This window comes from Pagrus major, chromosome 16 (genome assembly GCF_040436345.1).
Source record: "Pagrus major chromosome 16, Pma_NU_1.0".
In the NCBI taxonomy this organism is placed as follows: Eukaryota; Metazoa; Chordata; class Actinopteri; order Spariformes; family Sparidae; genus Pagrus; species Pagrus major.
Window position 1 is genome coordinate 2,704,510 of NC_133230.1, and position 25,837 is coordinate 2,730,346.

At 44.5% G+C, this 25,837-nt stretch overlaps 1 protein-coding gene across 1 annotated transcript in view; it reads left to right on the forward strand.

The window, feature by feature from the left end:
* The window catches only part of LOC141011047 (protein jagged-2-like), a 51,292-nt gene that overhangs the window by 19,607 nt on the left and 5,848 nt on the right, over window positions 1-25,837 (forward strand). The window contains exons 4-24 of the mRNA XM_073484253.1: window positions 5,555-5,815; window positions 6,331-6,391; window positions 12,582-12,712; window positions 13,248-13,367; window positions 13,483-13,596; window positions 13,772-13,885; window positions 15,496-15,609; window positions 16,243-16,289; window positions 16,904-17,077; window positions 17,177-17,327; window positions 17,610-17,774; window positions 18,345-18,458; window positions 19,271-19,384; window positions 19,819-19,932; window positions 20,075-20,191; window positions 20,386-20,413; window positions 22,981-23,066; window positions 23,786-23,899; window positions 24,068-24,183; window positions 24,271-24,534; window positions 25,397-25,528. Coding sequence (XP_073340354.1) covers window positions 5,555-5,815; window positions 6,331-6,391; window positions 12,582-12,712; window positions 13,248-13,367; window positions 13,483-13,596; window positions 13,772-13,885; window positions 15,496-15,609; window positions 16,243-16,289; window positions 16,904-17,077; window positions 17,177-17,327; window positions 17,610-17,774; window positions 18,345-18,458; window positions 19,271-19,384; window positions 19,819-19,932; window positions 20,075-20,191; window positions 20,386-20,413; window positions 22,981-23,066; window positions 23,786-23,899; window positions 24,068-24,183; window positions 24,271-24,534; window positions 25,397-25,528 — 2,651 coding nt within the window. The remainder of the gene's footprint in view (window positions 1-5,554; window positions 5,816-6,330; window positions 6,392-12,581; window positions 12,713-13,247; window positions 13,368-13,482; window positions 13,597-13,771; window positions 13,886-15,495; window positions 15,610-16,242; window positions 16,290-16,903; window positions 17,078-17,176; window positions 17,328-17,609; window positions 17,775-18,344; window positions 18,459-19,270; window positions 19,385-19,818; window positions 19,933-20,074; window positions 20,192-20,385; window positions 20,414-22,980; window positions 23,067-23,785; window positions 23,900-24,067; window positions 24,184-24,270; window positions 24,535-25,396; window positions 25,529-25,837) is intronic.

Genomic DNA, 25,837 nt, shown 5'->3' on the forward strand with positions numbered 1-25,837 from the left:
GAGACTTGTCATGTGCTACAGGCCCAGGTGGGAACAGGGATGTCCCCACAGATCTGGTTTTGCCCCGTAGCTCATCGTGACTCCTCTGATTGAAGTACAGTTGCACATTTAATCTAAAGTTGACTTACAGTAAATTAATGAGTTTGACAGCTATCTGGCTCCTCATTGTGGAAACACGGCCACTATCACACATTCCTGAGGTGGTTTCCAACAAAATGTTGTGTTGATTCATATAGTTCTCAGTATTGTGCCCACGGGGAGAAGATTGTTTCTGAGTATCTGCTGTCTGTTAATGCTAATTATCTGGTTTCACCTTCTCAGAGGTGAAGGTTTGCTGCAGTTCTCGGGTCCTATTTTTTGGTTATTCTGATTAATTTCCTCGATTTCTTGATTAATTGCGTCTGTAACTATGTATAAATTAATGTGAAATTGATTGATGGTCTGAGATGCTGCTTCTGTTTACTTGTTGATGTTGGTTAACTCGCTTTTTCTCTTTGTCATCCTCGATGAACCCAGTAACTATCGCAGCTCTAGTTGCCTCGATCATCTCAGGATGTCCTAATAAGGAATGTATTCTGCCAACAACAACAACATTATGGCGTCACGCTAATGATTATAATTATGATCGTGGGATCACAGAAAAGGTGGCAGAAGGTGCGGACATGGAGTGAGTTTCCTGCCCCGAGTTACCGTCGGCGCTGCTGGAGCCGTGTGCGAACAGGTCTGTGCGGCAGGTTGGAGAGGCCCCAGGAAAAAGAAAGGCTTTGTGAAGACTGTTTATGCTTCAGGAAGCCCCCGCCTGCTCCAAAACAAAACACAAATGGCAGCAGAGGAGAGGCCGGAGCTGTTGTTGACTCTGTGGGCTGGTGGATTGTTGGCTGCTGTGGAGGGTAGAGATATAAACTGATACAGGGTGTGTGTCAGGTAGCAGGGGAACATCGAGGAGGAGCCCCACATCAGACATCAGGGGTTAAAGGATGACCTGCTGCCCCAAATGCTCCGTAGAAATGTGGATTAATCCACCGCTTAAAATAGTCCCTAATAAAAGCACCATTTCCTCCAGCTGTTGTTTAGCCTCTGATCAAACTGGAATCAAAGCTGCAAAATGTCAGAATTTAACCTGAAAACATTCAAAACGTATCAACAGAATGTGAAGAAATAAGACTTTTGATGTTGCAGAGATATCTACTGCAGTTAGCATGCTAACCAGGTAGCCACGGCCCGTCACGGTGCAAAGGTTGGTTCTAGCTTTGCGCCTAGGCTGCTAGCTCCAATGCTTACGGCGCCAACTAGCAAACAGCAGCTAGTAAACGGTTAGGTGGGTAATACGCTGCCCCCTGTTTGTTTGGAGTGTGAACTGAAAGGCCATTTCTTACGTAATGCACCTTTAAATATATTTTGTGAGCTATTTTTAGAGCGTTGGCTCTCCAGTGGGCCCGTGGATGAGAGCCACAGACAGGGAGGAGAAGTCAGAACATACTGAGACACAAACTAACACAGATTTTTGCTGTTCTGTGGAAGAAAAACATAAAATAGTGTCACTCTTATCATGAAACACTGATAAGCTGACAGTTTGCTGCTGTTATCAGGCAAAGGTGTTGGAAAGAAACCTGCGGATTGCGTCAGACTCTGATTTATGTCTCGTCGCCACAAACTAACAACTTAAATCTGTGCAGTATTGCAAAAGTAAAGTGGCAGTCTGCCCGTATAATGATGAAGATTGATGTGAGCTATGAAAATGAGGTAATTTGCATCTTCACTGAGTGTGTGCCAAGCTCAATACAGCAGTGAAACGATTCACGATACAGTTCTGGCAATCACAGGACAGCAGTTGAAAGTTGATGAAGGGCAATTTCTGCTCTCATATAATTTCCATTATGCTGTCACAAGAGTCTCGATGCGTTTAACTCCACCCGGCTGGAGCGTCAAGCAGGTTAAAACAAGGGCGCAGCACCCGCTGGTCATTTCCAGCCTTTTTTTTATCCAAAGCATGATTTATTTAGAAAATGATCAATTACTCACAGTTGGCTTCAGAAGAAAGAGAGCATGACGAACCTTCGACCTGGAGGCCTGAACGCTTCCCAAAACAAAAAAAACCTCCCTGACAACCCGGTTATCGTCACTAAATCACTGTTAATGTGAGACTGATGGTCTGCTGCTGCTTCTCATTCCAGCTCTGCTTGTTTCTTTCCTCCTCGATGACAGTGAACTGGGTTATGGACAAAACAATTTTGGACAACATTTTGGGAAATTATCAGCGACACATTAGCTCATGTTCACACCGGGGCTGTCATGATATCAGATTTTTACTAGACGATTATTGTGCAACTTTTCCTCCTTCTTCTTCTCTTGTATGGCGGCTTATAACGAAGCGAGAACTGGATTATTTACATGATATTGTCATGTGTCTCTTAATAACAAGATTGTTTTAATATCACGGTTATTGTCAATACCACTGAGGCCATGAGCCCAAATGAAGGGTCATTAACTATAACTTGATTTCAAGGGGTCATAAGCAATAAAAGGTCTTGATTCACTGCTAAAGATTAACCAGATTATAAGGATTGACACACATTTGTATTTATATCAGTACTTTTAGGCAAAAATAGAAGAAAAAATACTCTTTAAACATGTAGGAGCCCTAATCATGATTTATTTTTCATTATCTGAACACGGGAGGTAAACAGAATGAATTAACGGATCAGAGGATTCTGGTAACAGTTTCACTTTTTGCCCTCCAAAAGAAAGAAATGAGGTACCGTTGACCTGGCTCCAGTTTTCTGTCCAGGACTTTCAGGTTCTTGCTTCATGTTTGAGGAGAGTTTAGCCTCACTCTTAATAGATCAGCAGATTATTTCATTTACTGAAAACAGATGGACTGAAGAAAGTTTCTTCATGCAGCGAGAGCTGGGACTTGCAGCTCAATATATTTTTTTTGGTGCTGGTTAAAATTTGGCAACAGGCGAACCAAAAGCTGCTTTGAATGTTTTACTGGATTTGGACTCTTGGTTACTTATTTTGTGATCAGATCATTGCTGATTTAAACCAAAATGATGCCAGATTTATATAATTTTGTTTGGCTACTTGTGTGCAGACACTCGCAACTTTTAAGAACTTTAATTTTGTAAGTAAGTGTGAGTCTTTCTTTAGCGAGGCACGTGTACTTCAAAGTTTTCGGGCATTTAAGTGAAGACCTTGATGTGACATCTTTCTGAAAACCGTCAGACGTCAGCTGAAGGGAAACAAAATGAACCGACACATTTTAACTGGCTGTGTGAACACGGCTCTGACTTCAGTTCAAAGATCACCGCTGTTACAAGCGACAAGCTGTAAGGAGGTCAAAGGTCAAAGCAAAAGTGCCTCAGCTCCTTTAAAAAACACACTCCGGTTTATTGCAGCTTGTTGCATGTAACTAAAAACTAGAAAGCAGTCACGCGTCGTGCATAAAATGAATGTTCACACGGACAGTCCTCGATCAGCTGCTCAGATCTGAAGCCCCTCGTTGTTTATATAAGCTGGTTTTTATATGGCCCACTCTCTGCTGCTCTCCCTGGTAACAACGGCCTCTCTTAGCGAGTCTCCTCCAGCACAGAGAGAAGCTCATGATTGGTCTATATTTTTATATCTAATTGCTGGAGATGAACAGCAGTGAGTGAGTGCCGGGGTGTTTCAGGTGGTGGGTGTGGGACTGGAATCTGTGGCAGTGTGTTAGCTCGCAGAGAGACTCAGTAAATCAGGACAGTGTGAAAATGGATTCTTACTGAGCTTTCTGCTCTTTTTTTCTGCAGTCTCAAACTTCAGGAGTTATGGTGATGATATCAAAATACACAAAGGGGTGTGTGCATTTATTATTCAATTATAAATGGCTTTAAAATCAACCCTCACCCTTCACAAGTGAATTAATCTGCTAAATCCTCTGAATTTCATACATCGCTCCTCAGGGGTTCTGCTGCTTCAGCCCAACTTGGTTTTGCTTTGGTCACTAGCTTATGGTGGCTAATGTGAGCTAATGTTAGATGAATGTGATAGATGGATTAAGACCAGTCTACATATTAACTAAAAGTTGGATGTGGATGGATCAATAATAATGCATCGTGTAGAGCTCACAGGCAGCTGTTGACACAACTCCAGTTTATTTCTTGCAGTTTTTGTCATTTGGGCACAGGACTGACGGTAAAGAGATGAGTTCACTGACACTTTAATGTGTAAAGTGAAAGCAAAAGAGATGAAGAGAGAAGACCTTGACTTACCGTATCTCCATTTCGGTCATTAAAACCCGTCTGACAAGTGTAAACCGTGTTCCTCCAATTTGTTAATGATAAATAATAAATAACTGTGTTCATGACGAGCTGACGTGGTTTTACAGGAGATGAACGATATGTGACATAAAGGTCATATCAGTCATGAAGCTGCATTCACAGTCAGATCTGGCTATCAGCTCTCTGGGCTCTGCAGTGGTCTTTGTGTTATTTTGGGGTGGATTGAAGCCGTTAACTCAGCGAGGATGAGTTCTTCCTTCCAGCTCCGTCTTGGTGGGGTTATAAGTGGCTCTGCAGCAGCAAAGCCTGCTGGGTCACGGTTCCTCAAGTTCCTTGAGAACAAGCTAAAGGGCCTTTCCTATGTCGCCCTTCCTCGTCTGTTCCCCGTCTCTTATTATTTCCGGCCTGGCTCCGATGGAGTTGGGGCTGGATATCCTGAGAGGGGGGTAGCTGGTAGGAGGACGAGGAGGAGTGGAGGATGGGGGGGGGGGGGGGGGGGGGGGGGGGGGGCAGAAAAGCATTTCACCGAGCAGGAAAACTGAAAAAGCCTCTCAGTTATCAAGCCCTCGCAGACCTCGCTCCTCCACGCTCTGTTTGTGCTCGCTTAATTTTCCTATTCTTTCCCCCGTTTTCCTCTTCTTCTTTTTTTTTTCTCCGTCCACATTCTTGGTGGAGCTGAGTGAAGTCTGAGCCGAGGTCACACCTTCCCTCTGATGTGTGTTAACAACAGGCATTCTTCGAAACCCTCATGCACCGTCTTATCTCGCTGAACACCGGGTTGTCGGGTCAAATCCCATAACTGGAAGTTGCCCCTTCTTCTTGGAATGTCATTCACAATTTTTTTTAGTTTAGGCTTTCCTATCTAAGTGACCCAAATACTTAACCTGTCGACTGTTCAGTGTTATATTTTCTTCTTGCCAGAGAAGCAGTCAGACCCCTCTCCTGCAAAGTTACTGTACCTTCACAGCTTAGCTATCGTAACGACACGTAGCTCCTCCACATGAGGCGATGGTGAGCCTGGGCTTGTAGTAAGAATGATGCTTGGTATCTTAAGTTAAGTTCAACTTTGCAAAAAACCAAAAAGACGACAGCAAAAATCCAAGGAACTGATTGCACACTGTGCTTTTCTGCCCTTATGTGAGCTGCAAACATTCGTACTTTAAATCTGCTTTCATTGACAATCAAAATAAATCGTTGACGTTCACACTGGAAGAGAGTAAATGAAAATATCACCCGCAGCTTTTTCCAGTAATCACCAAGTAAATAACTAAATATGATTCTTGTTTTCCGTCCAGACGACGAGCTGCTGATCGAGCGCAGCATCCACAAAGGGATGATCAACCCCGGAGAGGAGAAGCAGACGGAGGAGTACAAAAGCTCCGTCGCCAGCCTCGAGTACACCATCCGGGTGCGCTGCGACGAGCACTACTACGGCAGCAAGTGCAACAAAGTGTGCCGCCCCCGCGACGACTACTTCGGCCACTACGTGTGCGACCAGCTCGGGAACAGAGAGTGTATGGAGGGCTGGACGAACCTGTCGCTGAGCTGCAAGTCAGGTACGGGACAGACATGGATGACTCTCTTTACATGTATTCACAGAAAGTGACAAGAAATAACATCAGGACACTTTTTATTTATATATTTATATATATTTTACTCTTGTACAGCTTTGAATTTACCTTTCTTCTGCTTCTGAAACAAAAGGTGAAGTGAAAAATGAAAAAACACAACTCTATCAGTGCTCACATGGATGCAGCTCTCTCAGGATTTTCCTCTTTACTGCCCTTTTTTTGGAAAAAGTGTGCAGGTCCATTGAAGTTCATGTCAAGTGTCACTTCGCAAGAATTGCAAGAATGTTTGGAAACTTCACCTTCAATTTGTCCGACAATGACTTTGGCATCCATTGTTAGCACGCGCCAGATTTCTCTCACAAACACAGGAAATGAGACTTTAATGATTTTATCACCTGAAAAACAAGATGCCAGACGAGAACTGAGAAAACAGCCTGATGGTTCTGATGAAATGAACAAGAACTAACAAAAAACTTGTGTGTGTCTTTTTTTCCAAAAAGCGATCTGCAAACAGGGATGCAGCGTGGAGCACGGGACCTGCAGCGTGCCGGGGGAATGCAAGTGAGTGCCTCTTGTTTTTTCATTTGCTCGTTCCACTTTGTTTACCGCTCAGCTCGGCTGTCAGCTGACGTAAAATATGCTCCTGTTTGGATGGAAAACCCCCCCCGTAAGAGTTTAATGAGGAAAACAGAGGTGACACACAGACAACAGAGTGATGAGGCGGAGAGGGGGGAGGCAGGGTAAGGCAGGGTGAGGCAGGGTGAGGGAGGGTGAGGCAGGGTGAGGGAGGGAGGGTTGTTGATAACATACCAAGCAGCCTCCCCCCCATCGCCGTTCTGTGAAGTGCCCCCCACCCCAACCCTCCACCTCCATCCCTCAGCTCCAGCTCTGATCCAGAAGCCATTGTTCTGCTTCCTGTTCTAAAGCTGGCCTGCACACACACACACACACACACACACACACACACACACACACACACACACACTGATACAGAGGCATGTTTTTTTTGTTGCTATATGTTTCCTCCCTCGTCCTCCTCCAGCAGCAGCAGAGAGGCACCGTGCCCTCGTCGCTCTCTCTAATGTCTGCAGCCCACATCACCTCTTCCGATCCCGAGCCTTGTTATGGCTGCCGCTCGCCCTGTTGGGAAGTGAGGGATCCACCCAGCGGGCTGCAGACAACAGGCAGAGAGGGAGGGGCGGGGGCGAATCAAGCTAAACGTAGACCTGTAAATACTCAAGAAAAGGAAAACTTGTGCTTTAAAAAACATAGAATAATAATTTTACACCTGTAGGTCTGAAACACTGACAGGTAGCTCCCACACTGGACAGTTTTGGTGACTGTCATCATGAGGAAATAACCAATTATGAGCATTATTAGTTGAGACTGCAGCTGACAAACAGACAGAGATAACTGACAGTATGAAACATGGATCTTAAACCTGCCGTCCATGCCATGGTGGAGCTTAATTATCAGCCTCTAATAAACATTTCCGAGCTCGTGGCGTGAACTTATGCGATCGCCACGAAGGGTTTGAAGTCTGCAGTTGATAATCGTTAATTGATGTTATTTCCTGACGCCGCGAACACGTCAGGACGCTACCGTGTGTCTGCACAGCCGGCTGTGAGCGTTACAGAAAAAGGCTGAGCAGACGTTTGTTATGTGAACAGCGGAGAGACATTTAGATTTGATTACATGTGAAGCTGAACTGTACATTTAGACACAGTGGAGCACGAGAGCTTTAAAAAGCCAAACACACACACGCACACACACACACATGCAGTGGCAAGTATTTGGAAACAGGAGGAGAGGTGGTAGAGGAGGAGGAGGGGAGGGGGGGGGAGATGAGGGTTTGATACTGACGCAGGTTTGATTTAGTAAAGATCTCGTAAAAAAAAAAAGAAATCCGAGCTGATATTTCTCATTGGAAATGGCCGCAGGATTGGAAGAGAGAGGAACACCCTGGAATGTGCCTCAACATGTGATCTGGAGCTTCATCACAATCAGGGCACACACACACACACACACACGCACACACACACACACACACACACACACACACACACACACACACACACACACACACACACTGCTGTGAAAAGAGAAAGATGCTGGATAACATTCATCCAACACAAACATGGTTACACGGAGAATAAAAGCGTTTTTGTTGTTGATTTAAAGGGACATGAATCAAGACGGACACATTAAAACGCTACATTAAAACAAGATATATGAAGACAACATAATAACAACATATCACACAAGAGGGCAAGTTTATCCCGGTACTGAGGTCGGGGTGGACAGCCCCCCCATGGCGCTGCACAGGATAAATAGTTCTGGATAATCGATGGGTGGATGGATGTGTTTCCCATCAGCCTCAGCCTTTCACACTGAGCATTTTAGCATGGAATTGGTAGCATTTAGCTCAAATACCTGAGCAAATACTGTGCATTTCACCACGTGACATGAAACCTACTTTTATTTCATGTTTTTTAATCAACTGAAGAAGCCAAATTTCTCAAATGCTGAACTTTTAAACTCTAAAACTGGTAAAATCTTGACTAAAAGGTGCAATATGTAACAGTTTTAGTTTAAAACGTTCAAAAATCCGCTAAAATGATCAGCAGAATTTGAAGAAATCAGTTTTGAAGTTATGTCAAAGACATCTAATGAAGTTAGCACGCTAACTAGCGAGCCACCAAGTCTGGGTCGACTCACGTCAGCTAATTGGTCTACCTGCTACGCTAAGGCTAACTGAGCTATTATTACGCCCGCTGTCGGTTGTAGACATCCAGCGACTTTGACCTACTGTATTCATGTTGAGTGTGGGATTATTATATTTCAGGTGCTCACTTTCTTTTGTTTTTTATCTCCAAATATTTGGCTGAATTTTCTTTTGAGGACGGCAAATGGATATAACTCTTATTATAACTGTTGCAACTGGTTCACATCAGTCTCTGAATCCATTTCCGTCTTCTTAATCCCAATGTTTGATTGATTGATTGATTGAGGTCGTTAAAAATGAGGCCACGGTTTTAACACCTTAGCCTCGTCTGTGATGTTGCTGTGAAAAGGCGAGAAAGTGGTTTATAAAAAGCGCCAGAGCTCAGAGAAATGATGGACAAAACTTTAAACATAAGACAAAAGCAATACAGCCAAACAGTTAATAACAAATCAGGGTGAATCTGATGTCAGAAATAAACTGGAGGACACAATGGGAGAGTGAAGGGTTAACCACAGAGAGAAGCAGCGAGAAGAAGAAAGAGAGAAACAGGAAAAGGCTGGCAGAGGAAAACTAAAAATGTGTGTTTGGTATCTTGTTTCTTACACACAGCGCATTCACAACCTACGCTCCCTCATGTGACACTACTACACATGTAGCTAGGCAACAGCGGGCTAAGTCCGTCCACTGGATTTGGGCGCGAGGCTTGCCTGTAAATAATTCAGCTGTCCCACACACACACACACACACACACACACACACACACACACACACACACACACACACACACACACACACACACACACACACACAGCCCCCTCTACCTCTACCCCTGCCCACCGTCCCGTCCTCTGGGTGTGGTTTGTCTGAGGGGGCAGCAGCAGCAGCGGGAGCAGGCGGGGGTTGCGGGCAGGCTGGATATTTTCGGCTCCGGCTGGCCCCTGCGGCCCCTTCCATTGATGGGACGGCAGCAGCTCGGCGACGGGGCTTGTGGGTAATGCCACCCTTGGCCTGTGGCTGCCCAAAACCATTTCCCTGCTCTCCCACACTGCAGCCAGACAGACTGTCCACGCTGCCACCGCTGCTGCACGGCTGACAGTGTGCAGGGCACCGCCGCCTGACCGCAGTGCCGGACAGCACCACACACTGTAGTAAACAATACGCAGCACTGTCACACACACACATGCACATAACTGAGCTGCAGTCACAGGGCAGGATCAGATTAAAGTTACGGTGGTGCCTGCAGCTGAAGGCATTTTAGCTCCCAAATTGTGCATGAATCGAGACTTGTGCATGTTTTAACACAACCAGAATCTGGTCCTGGTATCTTTGATGATCAATCATGATTCAAGGCGTTCAAAAGGTGCAGAATCATATAAATCTGAACCACAAACTCATTCCTCACATTTGCCCACATGATTAAAACTGTTGACAGAGTGTCCTGAGGATATCACAACTGTGATCCAGGCAGAAAGCTTGGTGAAAGATATGTAAAAACTTCTACCGATCTATCAATCTGTACTTTGGCTGTACAACTAAGGATATTTCCCTCGTACCTCGTGGGCAAAATACATTGTGCCAGGCTTCAAGTTATGCACTTGTGGCTAAACATGCAGGTGTTGAACCAATCGGCACCCTTTGACGAACTACTGGCGGCTACAGGCAGAGATCACACTGTTTGTCTGGAAACAATAAATGGCAGCTCCTCAAGAGGTTAGCAAATTAGCAAATGTTGGAAAGGCTAAGATGGTGAACATGTTAAGTATATAATGCTAAATATGAGGAGCGCCCTCACTGTGATCGTGTTAGCATTTAGCTCAATGCATAGCTCAACACCTGGCTTTCTGCACAGGTTACAAAACTTTTAAAACTTCTTTCTCGTCTAAAACTGGTAAAATCTTGAATAAAACCAGGAACTGATCAAAGATTAATTTAACAAGATGACAAATCGTATCAGACACTTCATGCCAACCTTTGGTATCTGACAGCTTTCAGTGCCACAGACTCACACAGGCTGATTCCTAAAAACTCAGCCCCACCAGCATGAAGCCTCCAGTCTGTCACTGTCCTCAGCTACACAGTTACTACAGCACGTTACAGCTGACTACACAGCAGTATATCACTGCTGGTAGGAGAAGCGTGTGGTCGGCATCCATTTTGAAGTGTTTGTGAGCCGGAGTGGAGGGAGGGTGGAGGTGGTGCTGGTGGGTTTGCTCCCTAAAAATAGCACAGGCGGGGAGAAGTGACAGGACAGGTGGGGCAAGGTTACCACTGGCCTTGGAATAACAGAGTGCTGCCATAAACCAACAGATTAGCTAACCCTCCGCCGGCCTCCCCTTCGAGACGACTAACCCTCGTTCCACAAACCCGCCGCTCATTCCAAGTTTGACCTCGACCGGGCTCACGACACGGCAAGAGGCTGAGAGGAGACACGCAACACATGCAACTGCAAAAAGTCATTTTTCTCTGTGACTGAGTGCTTAACATCTCTTCACTCTCTACTAATCATGCTGGGAGCATTAGGAGATTATAATAAATCTTCTCCAGTGTGAGGATTTGCTGCTTTATGTCTTTTTAATCAATGCAATTTAAAGGTCTCAACTTTTGATTGACTTTTGGCTTTTTTTAGAAGAAAAGATGAATGAAAATTAGGGATCCACTGACTATCGAGGCAGATATTCAGCATTTTTCTTTTTGCAAAGCATGTTTAGCATGCTAACCAGCTAGCCCTGGCCCGTCTCAAGCTCCTGTGCTAGCAGTGTAAACACTAAGAATTCCCCAGTGCCACTAGCTGCACGGCTAACTGAACTAACTAGCTGACTGCAGCTAGTTTGGCAGCAGTTTGCAGTTATTCTGGTGATGTGCCGCCTTATTTGTTTGTCTGAGTATGAATTCAACAGGCAGCCAATTCCTACATATTGCACCTTTAATAATCAGTATTGGTATTTGCCCTGAAAAAAACCCCATTTTGGTCGAAAATAGTCGTTAACTGCAGCTGTATTTCAAGTAAAAATGGAAAAAATGTCCTTTCTAAATGTTTCCATCACGAACATGTTGATATACTCTCACTGGATTGGTAGATTTGATTTAAAAAAACAACCTTTTGAAAGAGTGTTTGCGGTAATAAAAGATAAATGAACATGAATATTTGTACATGTCGTATGCAGCATGATAGGAAACATGCACACACATGCACACATTCATCGCTGAGGAATGTCCTCCGCCGCTGTGTGTCCTCAGATTAGGAGTCATTCACCTTGACGAAGACGTTCAGCTGCTGCTCTCCTGATCATTTCTACTCAACACGAGCTGAAACGGTTAAAAAGCCTTTTCCCTTTTTCTTGGCTCCTCCAGCGTTCTTCATGTTTACCAGGGGACGTTAAGCTGGCACGCTGCCCGACATCAAGTGCTCCTCTGTGTTTTCACACATTGTAAAAGTATTACATTTCTTGTTTGTTATCACTACGTAACTATCGCTGTGTTTCATGGCCGACTCCCCCAGCTTTAATAAGTGCATCTGTGCGCCTGATATTCCCTCAGGCCGGAGCTGTAAATAAGAACACGCTCGCAAGTGCGCTTGTGAAATAAGAGGCACTTATTTCACCGAAAAATCTGCTCAGCCACCGTTAAACCCGATGAACCCTCTGTTCAGTCTGTGTGTTTCATTATCAGCGGTGCCACAAGCATTCATGTTTAATTACTTGTAATGACTCCATTACAAGTGACAGATCATGTTTTGGTAAAAAAAAAAAAAGACTTGAAAGCAGCAAACAATGAAGAAGATTATAGTTTAGTTTTGCCTTCGGGGGGAAAATACTTGTTTCTATCTTTAGTCGGGGATTTCAGATCACATCAAGAAGGAAGAGAAGAAAGGAAGGAAGTGGAGAAGGGCAAAAGATAAGAGGGAGAAGATAGGAGAGAAGGAATCAAGGAAAGTTTCAAAGAAATGTGGGGAAAAAAAGACAAAGAGTGGCAAGGAATAAGGAAGTAAGTATAAAAACTAACACTCCCCTGCGCTGTGTGTTGCAGGTGTAACTATGGCTGGCAGGGTCCGCTCTGTGACGAGTGCCTGCCGTATCCCGGCTGTGTTCACGGTACCTGCAGCGAGCCCTGGCAGTGCACCTGTGAGAAGAACTGGGGAGGTCTGCTGTGTGACAAAGGTCAGAGGAACTAAATCATGTTTTTATGTCTTATTCTGCTGCACATGACAAAGTAAAGCAACATCTAAGACCTCCAAAATTGGACTTTTGGACATCTAGAAATGGAAAGTCAAAGGCTACCGGACTCTAAAGTTGAATTAAAAGCCAGATTAGAAAGTGATGTCTTCGGTTTATTTTTCCGGATTCCTAAAGTCTCTCCTACAAAACATTCAACAGTTATTGTGAAGTATTTTTGATTCCCACTCTCTGGGCTGAAATCACACGGTATAGTCCTTTAAAGCTTGACTGTCTTGCACCACACAAGTCCCATGAGGACACAGTATGATTGGTCAAGATGCAGGAAACTGAAGTAGAAATTACATTTTCCGTAAATTTGTTCTTACATTGTGCTCCTGCTAACCCACAATCAAAAATAAAGCCTGTAACAACCAGTTATTGTGTATGTCTGTTGTATTTTAGACAACATTTGTTAACTGTGTTTCACATGGACCCACTCAGAGTACTGTAGGTCACATCAGTGTACTTTGCTGTGCAGATCTCAACTACTGTGGCACCAACAAGCCCTGCAAGAACGGAGGGACGTGCATGAACACGGAGCCGGACGAGTACAACTGCGCCTGTCCAGACGGCTACTCCGGCAAGAACTGTGAGATCGGTGAGTGTCTGAATGCACCACAGACAAGAGTCCAGAGCAACTGCTCAAAGGATTTAGATAAAACTGAAGGAACATTTATCTTTAATCCGACTTTTTGCCTTGTTTTTCTCTCTAGCTGAGCACGCCTGTGTGTCCAACCCCTGTGCCAACGGAGGGACGTGCCACGAAGTCCCATCAGGCTTCGAGTGTCACTGTCCGGCGGGCTGGTCCGGGCCGACCTGTGCTAAAGGTGACAGTTCACTTTATATGTTCATACCATACAGGCTAATGTAGCAGCATTCACAGCTTAACAATCGGGCTTAAGGAGGACCAGCTGGTTACCTTCCGAAGTAGCTGAATGGACACCGAACTCGATGTCACCAGTCGTAGCTAATGTCAAGAGGTTTCTCTCGTTTTCATTTCAGACACAGATGAATGTGCGTCCAGCCCGTGTGCTCAGGGTGGAACCTGCATCGACATGGAGAACGGCTTCGAATGCCTCTGTCCTCCACAGTGGACGGGCAAGACCTGCCAGATAGGTACATCTCACTGAATGATGCCTTCAGACTTTGAATAGGCTCAGTTGTGTATCTGATGTTCAATATTACTGATTTTTGGAGGGAAAATGTGTCGCCCAATTCTAAATGTCTGTATGTTTTAAACCCTCGGTGCATGTTGGATGATATTTTGCTGTGATGAAGCCGGTGTGTTTCTGTGTGTGTCGCCCGGCGTACGAATTCATTCCAGGAATCTCATTTGCCTGCAGAGTTACAGCTTACGTGGCCGTCTGTTTATCCCGTCGTTTAACTCGTAGTGTTACTGCGGGAGGGCCACTAATTTCTACTGAGTGTGTGTTTGTGTGTGTTTGTGTATAACGGAGAACACTCGCTGGATATCATCTGCAACTCGAGCCAGGTGACTTGAGTAAAGCTAAAAATAACCTCCCGCCTGGCAACTGCTAGCCTTGGGACCACATATACTCTGCCGGGGGGTTATCTTTGGCTCCAGACTGGGCGTAACAGGCGAGTATGTACGCTACGGTGAGGCGGCGCCCCGGCATAGCAGAGCCCTCACCACCTTCGCCTTCAGCCAGGAAACACTTTATAACCTGTAAACATGCCCGGGGAGGGTTATGGATTCTGTTATTCTCAGATCGCTTCCCCTTTCTGGGAGCGGGGTGGTACCTGGAGAGAGCGACATGAAGAGGAGGGGCAGTCAGGGAGGTTGGGTTTTTGGGAAGGGGTTGGCAGTGTTTGGTTTCAGCAGGCCAACAGGTGCCGCTTACCTCCTGGGAGTAGTATTAATGCACTGTGTCGGTTTATAGTGAGCGAGGCGGCGCGACAGGGGCGGCGTTAGCTGCCTCTGAAACTGACCACTTGGAATGCCGCAGGTTGGCCTTCGGGGAATGCAATAGAGAGACATTAACCCTGAGAGGAGGGGGGGCGAGGATCAAGCAGAGCGGCGATGGAAAGCTGTGGAAGAAATAAAACCCTGTCAGACATAAACTTCAGCCTGTAAATGTTCTGGCAATTTAACATGTTTGAAAAAGACCCGAGTCGTTTACACATAAAAGTCATTAAAGTTTTTACTACGTGGTACCGAGTAACCAAACTGAATCGCATTACCAAAAACGCTGCACCTCACGCTGCAGTTAAACTCACAATGAGCAAGTTTTTTGTTTTAACTTGATGATTATGAAGTAAATATTGATTGCACAGTGTTATTGAGTCGATTATTTAGATTTAGTCAACTTTAAGTTATCAGTCTACTTTACTTGGGAATTTTGAGGAAGTCGGTTTCATCGATTTTTGTCTGTCGGCCACTGGGCTCGAAATCTCCCAGGACAATGAAGGCTGACGGGGATCCATTCAGCTGGCACCCTGATGCCTTCACTTTCTGCTTTCATGTCTCCATTACACTGTAAAATCTGACAAACCGACTACCTGTGGACATAAACATGTGGATAAACACAGCAACATTACAGACGTCTGAAAGGAGATTCAGTCAGGAAACAGCTGGAGGACCTCCAGTCTTTGTTGTTATCTTATTGTGTTGTACGTCATGAAGCTACGCTTGGTGATGGGGCTTTGGAGCAGCTTCTCGACTCTCTCATTCATCCTCTCTGTGTCTCTCGTCTCCATTTTTGCAGACGTTAATGAGTGTGCGGAGAAGCCTTGCAACAATGCTTATTCTTGCAAAAACTTGATTGGTGGATATCACTGTGCCTGCTTTCGTGGATGGGTGGGCCAGAACTGTGACATCAGTTAGTATCAATCCAGCTAATCATTAGCCTTTAGCCTCTTTCCACCTACCTGTAGCACTGTCAGACCCTCAGGTCCTCTTCGCTAGCCAGCTTCTGTTCCACTGGCCTATTTCTCAGTCGTTCTGAAAGGTTAAAACATGTTCCTGGGGAAAGTTATATCTGAATACTACAATTGTTACGACAGTTTTACTATGAAGCACAGTCGTAAACTCTCGTTTATCGACAATATGAGCAGAAAACAACAGCAACATGTTTTGGCTTTACAAAAAGAACGATGACAGATGAAGTTAAAGATGCTCGTGGTTCAGAGGCTGGCTCGCTGAGGGGTCTGGACTTCGGCTCTCTATTCACTCTGCTTTCTCTTGACTCTCATATGGTTGTTTGTACCTGCCACACCTTGGCCTAATTCTCCTAAACTATAACACTAAAACTGACTTTCCCCGACTTGTCTTAAGTAGCAGTAGTGGTTTCATTGCATCCTCTTACTGCACGTCCGAATCTGCACCTAACATTTCATCTAGGCATGAGTCACTTCCCTTTGGTTGTATCTTCCACTTCTCTGTAGCAGCTGCATGTTCCACTTCCTGATTTGTCAGGCTCAGAGCTGATGTTTTCTGTTTGTTTTCTTCTCAGATGTGAACAGTTGCCATGGTCAGTGTCAGAACGGAGGCACCTGCAAGGTAAATGTGACATAATTATAGCTTTGAGAAACACAGACGTCTTTGTTGAACTTATTTTTAATACAATATGACGTAGTGATGGAGTTGGAACAGTTTTATTGGTGATCAAAGTACCTGTCAGAACATAAAAGGATTTGCTCAAGGGTAATATGGTTTTGAAACATTGGTTACCAACTTGTAATGCTGGGAAAACCCTTCCCATCCCTAATTTTAGTGAGTGATTACAAAATAAAAGTACTGTCAGTAAGATTTTAAGAAAGCGTTAAAAAAACATTAAAACAATTGTTGTGTTGTATGAGAGTGAACCTTCTCGGCCTGTTGGTTGAACTTCAGTTACGACTACATGATGTTGCTGTGGCTCCTGATATCCCTGAATATCTGCCCAGCTCAGTGTTGATGTTCTGAAACTCAACATTGTCGATAAAGAGCCTTTGAAAAATGTCACTGCACTGAACTGGGAGCATGTTTGGTGATTTGCGTGTGCTGCTGAGTGCTCGAACAAAACCAGGAAGTTTTATCTTATTTTCTCTGAAAAATAAACAGGAAGCTCTGCCACTTTGATCATCATGAAATACGAGAGCAGAGTTTTTGATAACTTCTGGTTTTTGTTCCAGGAGGTGGCCAGAGGCTACCAGTGTGTTTGCCAGGCAGGATTCGTGGGTCGGCACTGTGAGGTTCAGAGAAACCGCTGTGCCAGCAGTCCGTGTCGGAACGGTGGCCGCTGCCACGCCCTGCTGGACGGCTTCATGTGTGAATGCCCGCAGGGCTTCGCTGGTACAACCTGTGAGGTGAGGACTGGATCCAGCTGGTAAAATAAACTGTAAAAACTGTTGTGTGAACACTTGTTGGTGAGAACACACCTCTACCTCCCTGCTTTCCATCCTTAGGTGCAGAATGACCCATGTAGCCCGAATCCATGTCATAATAAGGCCCAGTGCCACAGCCGGATGGGAGATTTTTACTGCAGCTGCCCAGATGATTATGAAGGCAAGACCTGTTCAGAGCTCAAGGACCACTGCAAGACCAACCAGTGTCAAGGTAACACAGCACCTGGAGAATCCTTGAATCTCTGATTTCAAGACATTTAAACTAATTCTGGTAGCCCCTTTGTAAACTTTGTTTTAGTGCTGTATCACCAGACAAAACATCAGCTTCTTTCCTCAGCCTGTAAAGTCCTTAATTCATTTTGAGCACTCCACCATTGCTTTTGTCGGTCATATAGAGGCATCAGTATCAAATCCAGACTGGATTGTATTTTCCATCCCAACTTTCTGCATTGCATTGCATCATCTCCTCTCTCTCACTTCTGTCACCCCCAAGTGATTGACAGCTGCACCGTTGCCGTGGCAACCAATGACACCCAAAAGCGGGTGTGGCACATCTCGTCCAATGTGTGCGGCCCCCACGGACGCTGCATCAGCCTGCCTGCCGGGAACTTCAGCTGCTCCTGCGAGCCGGGATTCACTGGCACCTACTGCCACGAGAGTGAGTCATTATTAGACACACAACACACAGACTATATTTATCATCACTTACCCTCACGGGGAACCACATGATTCTTACGGTAATTCAGACTCCAGTTTCACTAATCGTCAACCTTAGTTTAGATTACAGTGGAGGGAAAAAACAGGGCAAAAAGGAAATCCGGAGGAATAACATCCGCAGTGAAAGGTCTTCCTTCACATCCGATTAGTTTGTGGTTTTTTGGTTTTGTGCTCTCACAGGATGCTTCTAAAAATCAAACAAGCTCACTGATTTTCTTTCATTCTCAAAATTTGATAGGAGCAGGGAACAAAGTTGTCTGATTTCCTCTGAAATCTGGTTTTTATGTGCACCATTCGTATTTTAGACGCAAAGCTACAGCATATAAAGCAGAGTTAGAGCTCATCAGACAGTGTCACCATAACAAAAACTGAGCCACAACATATCAATCAAAACTTGGCAAACATTTGAAATTATTTGACATTTTTATGCTTTTTGAGAAGTGGATGACGAACAATAAAATGTAGTTAATAGCTAAACATGTGTAAAAATGTCTCCTCCCTCTTCCTGCAGACATTAATGACTGCGCGTCATCGCCCTGTAAGAACGGAGGCACTTGCATTGACGGCATCAATTCCTTCCAGTGTTTCTGCCCAAACGGCTGGGAGGGCAGTCTGTGTGATGTTGGTAAGTATGAGTGTGTAATTGTGTGGGTGTGAGTGTCTGAAAGAACTGGGTTTTTGGGATCGATGTGAGCAACAGCACAAGTTACAAGTTTAGGGAAGAGCCTTAATAAGTCATGCTGCCTGTGAGTCACGTATCTTACAGTAACAAAGGAATGATCATTAGTCTGAGAATCTCTAGAAGACAAAACAATGGAGGATTTGTTTTGGTGATCAAAGCAAGCAGAAAAATGTGGCAATTTAGCCAGCTGACTGGCTCTAAATCTGTTTTGTGAGCAGCATATGCCAGCAAATACGGTACAATATTCGTTGTCTGTGTGCACATTTGCAGATGACACGATTACTTATATTGCATAATTACTAAAAGTCATGCAAAAGCAGAACAGATTGGTTGAACGGTTGGATAAACATCAACCACTTTTTAATAGAATGTAAACTCCAAATATGTCTATACACTTGTGATGTATATGAAACATTTGATATGCTTGGTTTATAAAACTATTCCAAATACCAGGACAGAGCACTCTGACCAATGGAGAACAGTTTGAAGACAGGAAATAACACATTTTTCTTGCTTGGTTTGGCACCTAGCACCTGTGGGCTGAGTCAGTTACTAGGGCCACCAGCTCCATCGCTAAATTAACTTACATCAGCTAGCTGTAGTTAGCCGTTAGCTTACTTTATAAACAAGTTAAACTCCCTAAACCTTAATGACATCCTAATAACAAGTTGAAATTTTACCACTGTAGTTGAGGTCAAGAAAACTTTTCGATAACTCAAAAAACTGCACGGACTTATTGTTTGATTTTGTTCCAGATGTGAATGAGTGCAACAGAAACCCCTGTCAGAACGGAGGCCAATGTGTCGACCTGCTTAACGACTTCTATTGCAACTGTGTCGACAACTGGAAGGGAAAGACCTGCCACTCACGTAAGATAACATGTATCTGTGTCAGAGATTGTTACGAGAAAATCAGGAAATATCCATGTGTTCCAGCCCCATGACTGGTCATAAGATGAATTGCAATAGAAAATGCATTATTCAATTTAATGTTAATAGAAACGAAGGGATTATTTTGAGTTAGGTTAGTTAGAGTGAAAATTCAAGTAGAGCTCATGCAGCTGTTATGAATGGCACCATTGTCTTCAGTTTCCATGTTCTCCTACATGTCAGGTCTTATATTCTGTAACTACCTCAGCCTCTTAATCTTCCTTCTGAGGCACGATGCCTTCACTGGCTGCTGTGCAGGCTTGTTTCACCCTCTGACGGCGTCTCTGAACTGAGCTTTGGAGCTGAATTAATCGCTACTGAACCCTGGCATGGAGTCAAATGTTTGAGAAAGATCTGTTTTTTTCTCTGTTCAGGTGAGAGCCAGTGCGACTCCTCTACCTGCAGTAATGGAGGGACGTGTTACGACCACGGAGACTCCTTTCTGTGTAGCTGCCCCTCGGGCTGGGGTGGCAGCACCTGCAACACAGGTCAGGCACTCGCTGCACTCTAATTAAGCTGTTATGGCCCTGGATCAATTGTGTAACGATACAATTTGATGTTAAGTCGTTGCGGCTGTGATCACAGGCTGAGGAGCAGCTCTGACATTTAAAGGATTTTTTTGTTTTATAGCCAAGAACAGCACATGTGACTCGGGTCCGTGTGAGAATGGAGGGACGTGTGTCGGAGGAGGAGACGCCTTCACCTGCATCTGCAAGGACGGCTGGGAGGGACCCACCTGTGCACAGAGTACGTCATTGTTAGCGCTTATGTCATGTTCATGTTATGAAGGATGGATGATAGAGATGGGAAAGAGTCGTGTGAGCGTTACGAATTTGGCACAGTATCCATTAAAGTTGGGTTTGAATGAAGGACTTTGATCCGACACAGCGGGGATTGAAATTTGAAAGTTGCTGATTCTGTCCTTCATTTGTCTCTTGCAGATGTCGATGACTGCAATCCACATCCCTGGTAAGACTTCTTTTCATTATCATGCCGAACATTTTCAGCATAAATGCAAGTTTTCTTCTTTTTTGCTGCGACTGATTGATGGTTTTCATGGCTGTGTACAGAGTCCAGTGCTGGTTCAAAAGACGTCAGACGAACGGTTTTTGAAAGCTGTGATTGTCATAGTTTGGCAGGGCTTCACAACATTTTAAAGTTTTATTTTTTTGATTGTTTGTCTGTGATTGGATCATTTGAACTGTTTCTGGGATTTCACCTGTTTCTGGTGTCAAACCTCTTATTGCCCTGTTGATCTTCACCTCTTTTACTGCTTCTCCCTGCACTTGCACACAGCCGTTTTTATTGCCTGTTCTGCTGTCGAAGATGACTTAATTTTCTCTGACATCCAATTATTAGTTAAACTTGACTTCACTTGATCTAGGGAATTAATCCGACTAAGGTGGTCTGGACTGCAGCCCTAAATTCTAGCGACTCTTTTTCAGCGCCAAGCGCGGCAACTTTGATCCTCACCTTCACTGGAGAAACTCCAACCACCTCAGGTGCTTTGTTTCTATTTGAGAAAATGAAAGAGAGAGTTGGAGCAGCTACAGGGTTTCACAACGACTCTCACCTTTCTCTGATCACACAAATCTAATTTTATGCTCTGGATTTTCTGATTAAATTAGTGGAAGCTGAGGTGTGAGTGGGGTAGTCTGAAATTCTGACTATACTGTATGTGTGTTTGAGTGTCTGAATCTTGGTTTTTTTGGTTGCATACCTCTTTTCCATGTGTTTTTGATTTTTTGTCTGGGTTTTGGACTGTTCATCAGACAACACAAGACATTAACTTAAGTTTTAGGAAGTTACGATGCCTTTTTTTGCCTTTTTTTGGCATTTTATCGACAAAATTAGCAGAAAAACACACAAGTAAAGAGAAATCACAGACTCCTGACAGCTTCTCTGGATCAGAGACGCCACCGCGGACAAAAGCCTCCCTCTTCCTCCCCCCTTCTCTCCTCCTCACCTTCCCCTACAATGACTGACAGGTGGATTAGTGGTGGTTTTGGTCTTGGAAGGGAGAGGGGGGCAGGAGTGTGTGAAGAGACGCCCCCTCTCACCATTCACTGGCCTCGACCTGGGGGTAGCTGTGAGGAGTGGAGGTGTTGGGGGGGTCGGGGGGCTCAGTATGTGGTCAGCAGGGATTTACATATGAAGTCTGGACATTGATCAGGGATCAGCTTCAGCCTGCTGACACTCAGAGTCTCTGGAAACTCTGTGGGGGGAAAAAGTCTGAGAGTTTGTCTGAAGCTCTGCAGAAAATGAGACAAAGTTTTGGTTTGCTGTTGATTGGTGAAGAACACTTAAAGGCTTGAAAACACATTTTTAATGCACTGGTTCAATTGAGATTTTTAGTTATTTTGCTTCCATGACGTGTTTTCTGTCAGACTAGTGGAAAGAAAATGTTAGAAATACACATTTAGGTGTTTTACTTTAGATCAGGCAGTTTTTTAAAGGATGTTTTCTCAATTTTTTCTTCATAGTCTGAGCCGTAAATCTGTACTTCAGCAGCTTACGTACACCTCACTTTCCAGTTTTATCCCTGTCTATATTCTGAAGGGTTTTACAGAGGAGTTTGTTCATATCTCATTCACAGCCTGATTTACAGTATCGGACATTTTATTTCAATTTTTTAAAAACATGGCGAAATTTGACTTGTTTTATGGGTTTTGACACATTTTTTCTGATTTATATATTGTTAAAAAGAGATATCGCTCTGTAAAAAAACCTTTTGTTCTGGAAATGTATGTTTCAACATTTCAATTGTTTAATGCTTATTTTCATATTTAAACATACAAGTTCAGACACTTGTGATACAAAACATAATTGTCTTAATGTAAGTAATAAACCTTTGAAGTTTCATGTTGATAGATGGACTTGGTCAGGACCTGCTGTGGTCATGATACCAGTGAGATGAAGAAACACAGCTGGCATGAATGTTAAATACCTTCCTTTTTTTTTATCTCCTCATATATTTGAAATTCTCTGGAATTATTATGAAATAAGATCTCAGTCATTGAGAAAAAGGAAGTTCTGTTGATTCATTTGTGGTGTTTGATCCTCACGTGAAACTTTGGGGAAATAACCGATTGCACATGTTCTCCTTTTAAGGAGTTACTACAGTCGACTGTATGTCTTCATCATGCGGTTAAAGGTTTTAATTTCTACTGAATTTCTACAGGACATTGGCTTAAAGGAACAGTTCACTCAAAAAAGAAAAGTCAGTCATTATCTGCTCACAGTAACAGCTATGAGACTTCACCTGACTTTTCACCGGCGTGGTCAGTAGATAATGACTGGATTTTCATTTTAGGGTGAACTGATCCTTTAAGGAATCCAGTAAATGAGTGACTGACTTTAACTTTTTATCGGGAGAAGCCAGGTTGATGGTTTCAACTGACATGAACTGAAACCAAAATCAGCTGCCAGACTCAATTATATCAGCAAAGACAGATTTCCGATGTAAGGACTCAGCGTGCGGGCGTGTGTCCCAAGAATTCAGCTTCACATGCATCTTTCTGTTTTCCTTTCTGCAGCTACAACGGCGGCATCTGCGTCGACGGTGTGAACTGGTTTCGCTGCGAGTGCGCCCCTGGATTCGCTGGACCGGACTGCCGCATCAGTGAGTCCCTGGGAACCGGAGGGGGCGTGTGGAGGGGTCAGGTGGGCGGGGGGTCAGAGGTGAAAGGCCGCGGCGGGGGAGCGTGAGCCGATTGTTTCAGGGCGACAGATTAGGAAGCCTTTTAGGAAGACGGTCTTAACCTCTCCCCTCTGCGCTGAGCCGAGGTCAGCGCTGAGGTGCGTCAGACGGGTCAGTGCGCTCTCCCGCGGCCTTCTGGGAGAAATCTCTTCAGAAAAGCCTTTTCAGAAGCAGAGTGTTATCCAATTGAAGCGTTTCGAACCAAACTCCTATAGAACGATTGTCTGGATTCCATCAGTCATTGAAGATACTTGAATGTAACATTCAGATCTCTCAGAGCTCAGGGTTCTCTCAGCTGAAGTTAAGCTTCAGAAAGACTCGAAGGAGAAACCAAAACAATGCAAGTACGACTTAGACTGTGAAATGTATAAATTAAGATGGAAGAAACAGATTGTTCTGCCACTGAAAAGGTGCGGCAGCCCTCCTTTTCTTACTCAAGACTTTAGATAAGAGGCACAAGACGTAGTCCGGAGCACTTTATTTATAACGAGGGATATAAACACATTTTTCTGACGTTGCTGTTCATCTCTTTCGCTCAGTATTTTCTGAGATCATAATTATTACCTTGAATTTCCTGCACAGCTTGTTTCCTTCAGGACTCAGGAGTTAATTATTCTCTGTGTGTTTAAATTTTCTTCCAGACATCGATGAGTGTCAGTCGTCTCCTTGCGCCGAAGGTTCGACCTGCATGGACGAAATCAACGGCTACCGCTGCGTTTGTCCTCCGGGACACGCTGGACCTCGCTGTCAAGAGTGTGAGTGCAACTGTCCCTTTAAACATTTTAATTTTGTATCAATATTTAGGCAATTCAAATGAGAAGACAACAAAAAAAGCTGTTCATATGGGATCTTGATGACTCTTCTTGTGTGAGATTGACACCTGACCCACTTCTTTTTGTTCTCCACTCTCTTATTCTCTCCAGTCATCGGACTCGGGAAGTCGTGTCGTCACGCTGGCTTACAGTTTCCTCACGGCAGCCGGTGGGAGGAGGAGTGTAACGCCTGCCAGTGTGTCAACGGATACGTTCGCTGCTCCAAGGTCAGCCTCGCAGGAAACACTGTGACTTTACCAAAATGTTGTCCTCGTAAGTAAACCCAGTTACTCACCGACTCCGTCTTCCTCCAGGTGAGGTGCGGTCGTCGGCCCTGCCTCCTCCCCAAAGCGCTGCCTCCTCCTGGGGACGCGAACCCTCCGCCCTGCCCCGGAGGTCACGAGTGTGTGGAGCATCAGTTCCTCACCTGCTTCTCGCCGCCCTGCCACCAGTGGGGTGTGTGTTCGACGCCGGACCCCCCAACGCCCCTGCACACCCAGTGTGAGCCCAACAGTGGTTACCTTGACAACAGCTGCGCTCGCATCACGCTCATCTTCAAGAAAGACAAAGTGCCACAGGTGAGGGGCGTTAATCTGTCAACACTTTGGATAACGATCAGCAGTTACAGTTTAATTCATTTAGTGTTTATGAGTAGTGTTCTTGTTTCTTTTAACATATTTGAAATTAATCTATAGTATGCTGCTCTATAGTTTACAGTAACTAAGTTTAAAGTAATTTATTAAACAAAAATAACAAGTTTTCCTTCTGATTTTCTCTGTTTAACATCATGGTAACTTGAATATTTTTAGGTTTTTGACTGTTTTTCAGACGAAACAACAAATTTAAAGATAGATTTTGGACAACAGGTTTATTTCATTATATTATTTATTCATTTAATACACAAAAATATGAAAATATCTACAAAAACTGACCACAAACAACAGGTTCACTCATGCTTTCTTGCACGCTGAACCACTGCTGCCACTTTGCCTTTGAGCAAGGCACCTCTGAGATGTTTAGTGTAAACTTTGCAGTGCTCAAGTAAAACATGTGTGGTTCTAAGTTTTTAATTCAGTCTATAAACTTCCATGTAAAGTGGCGGACGTGTTCTGAAGCTCCGGTCTTCTCTCCGCCGGTCCAGATGGTATTATAGTTGTTTACTACCGTCTCATTAAACCTTAACTGGCCCCCTGCGGCAGCTCTGACTGAACTTTTGTGAATGGAAGTGAATCTATTCCTCTGACACAGATACAGATCTGAGATCTGAGCCACCGTGTCCCCCGCTGGGCCGGGCCGCTCTGATTGGCTGCACCTGCAACAGACTGAGGAGGAATTAGAAGCTGATTGTTCCTCGCCAGCAGTGCAGATACTAATCTGTCCTGTCTGTGTGTGTGTGTGTGTGTGTGTGTGTGTGTGTGTGTGTGTGTGTGTGTGTCACAGGGCACCACTGTAGAGAACATCTGCTCCGAGCTGAGGTACCTCCCCGTGACTCAGACGCTGGCCGAGGAGCGAGCGCTGCTCATCCTCTGTGACCTGTCCTACTCCAACAGTGACGCCGTGGAGGTCGCCATGGTGATTATTACACACAAACACACACACATACCTGTCCACGCACACACTCTGTATTATATTGGTGAGATAATGGTGCTGAGGTCACTGCAGATACGAGACACTAACACACCTTTTCTCCCTTTCTGTCTGTCTCCGTCTTCTTACGTCTTTCGTCTCGCTGCGTCTGCCGTGCGTGATGTGCACTGATACGTTGAAATCAGCCTGTTTTGGACGAGACATTTCAGATATTTGTGTTCAGATGTAGGGAGGGAAAGTCAAATAAATACAGTACAAAGTAAAGTACAGATACCTGAAACATGTACTGAAGTA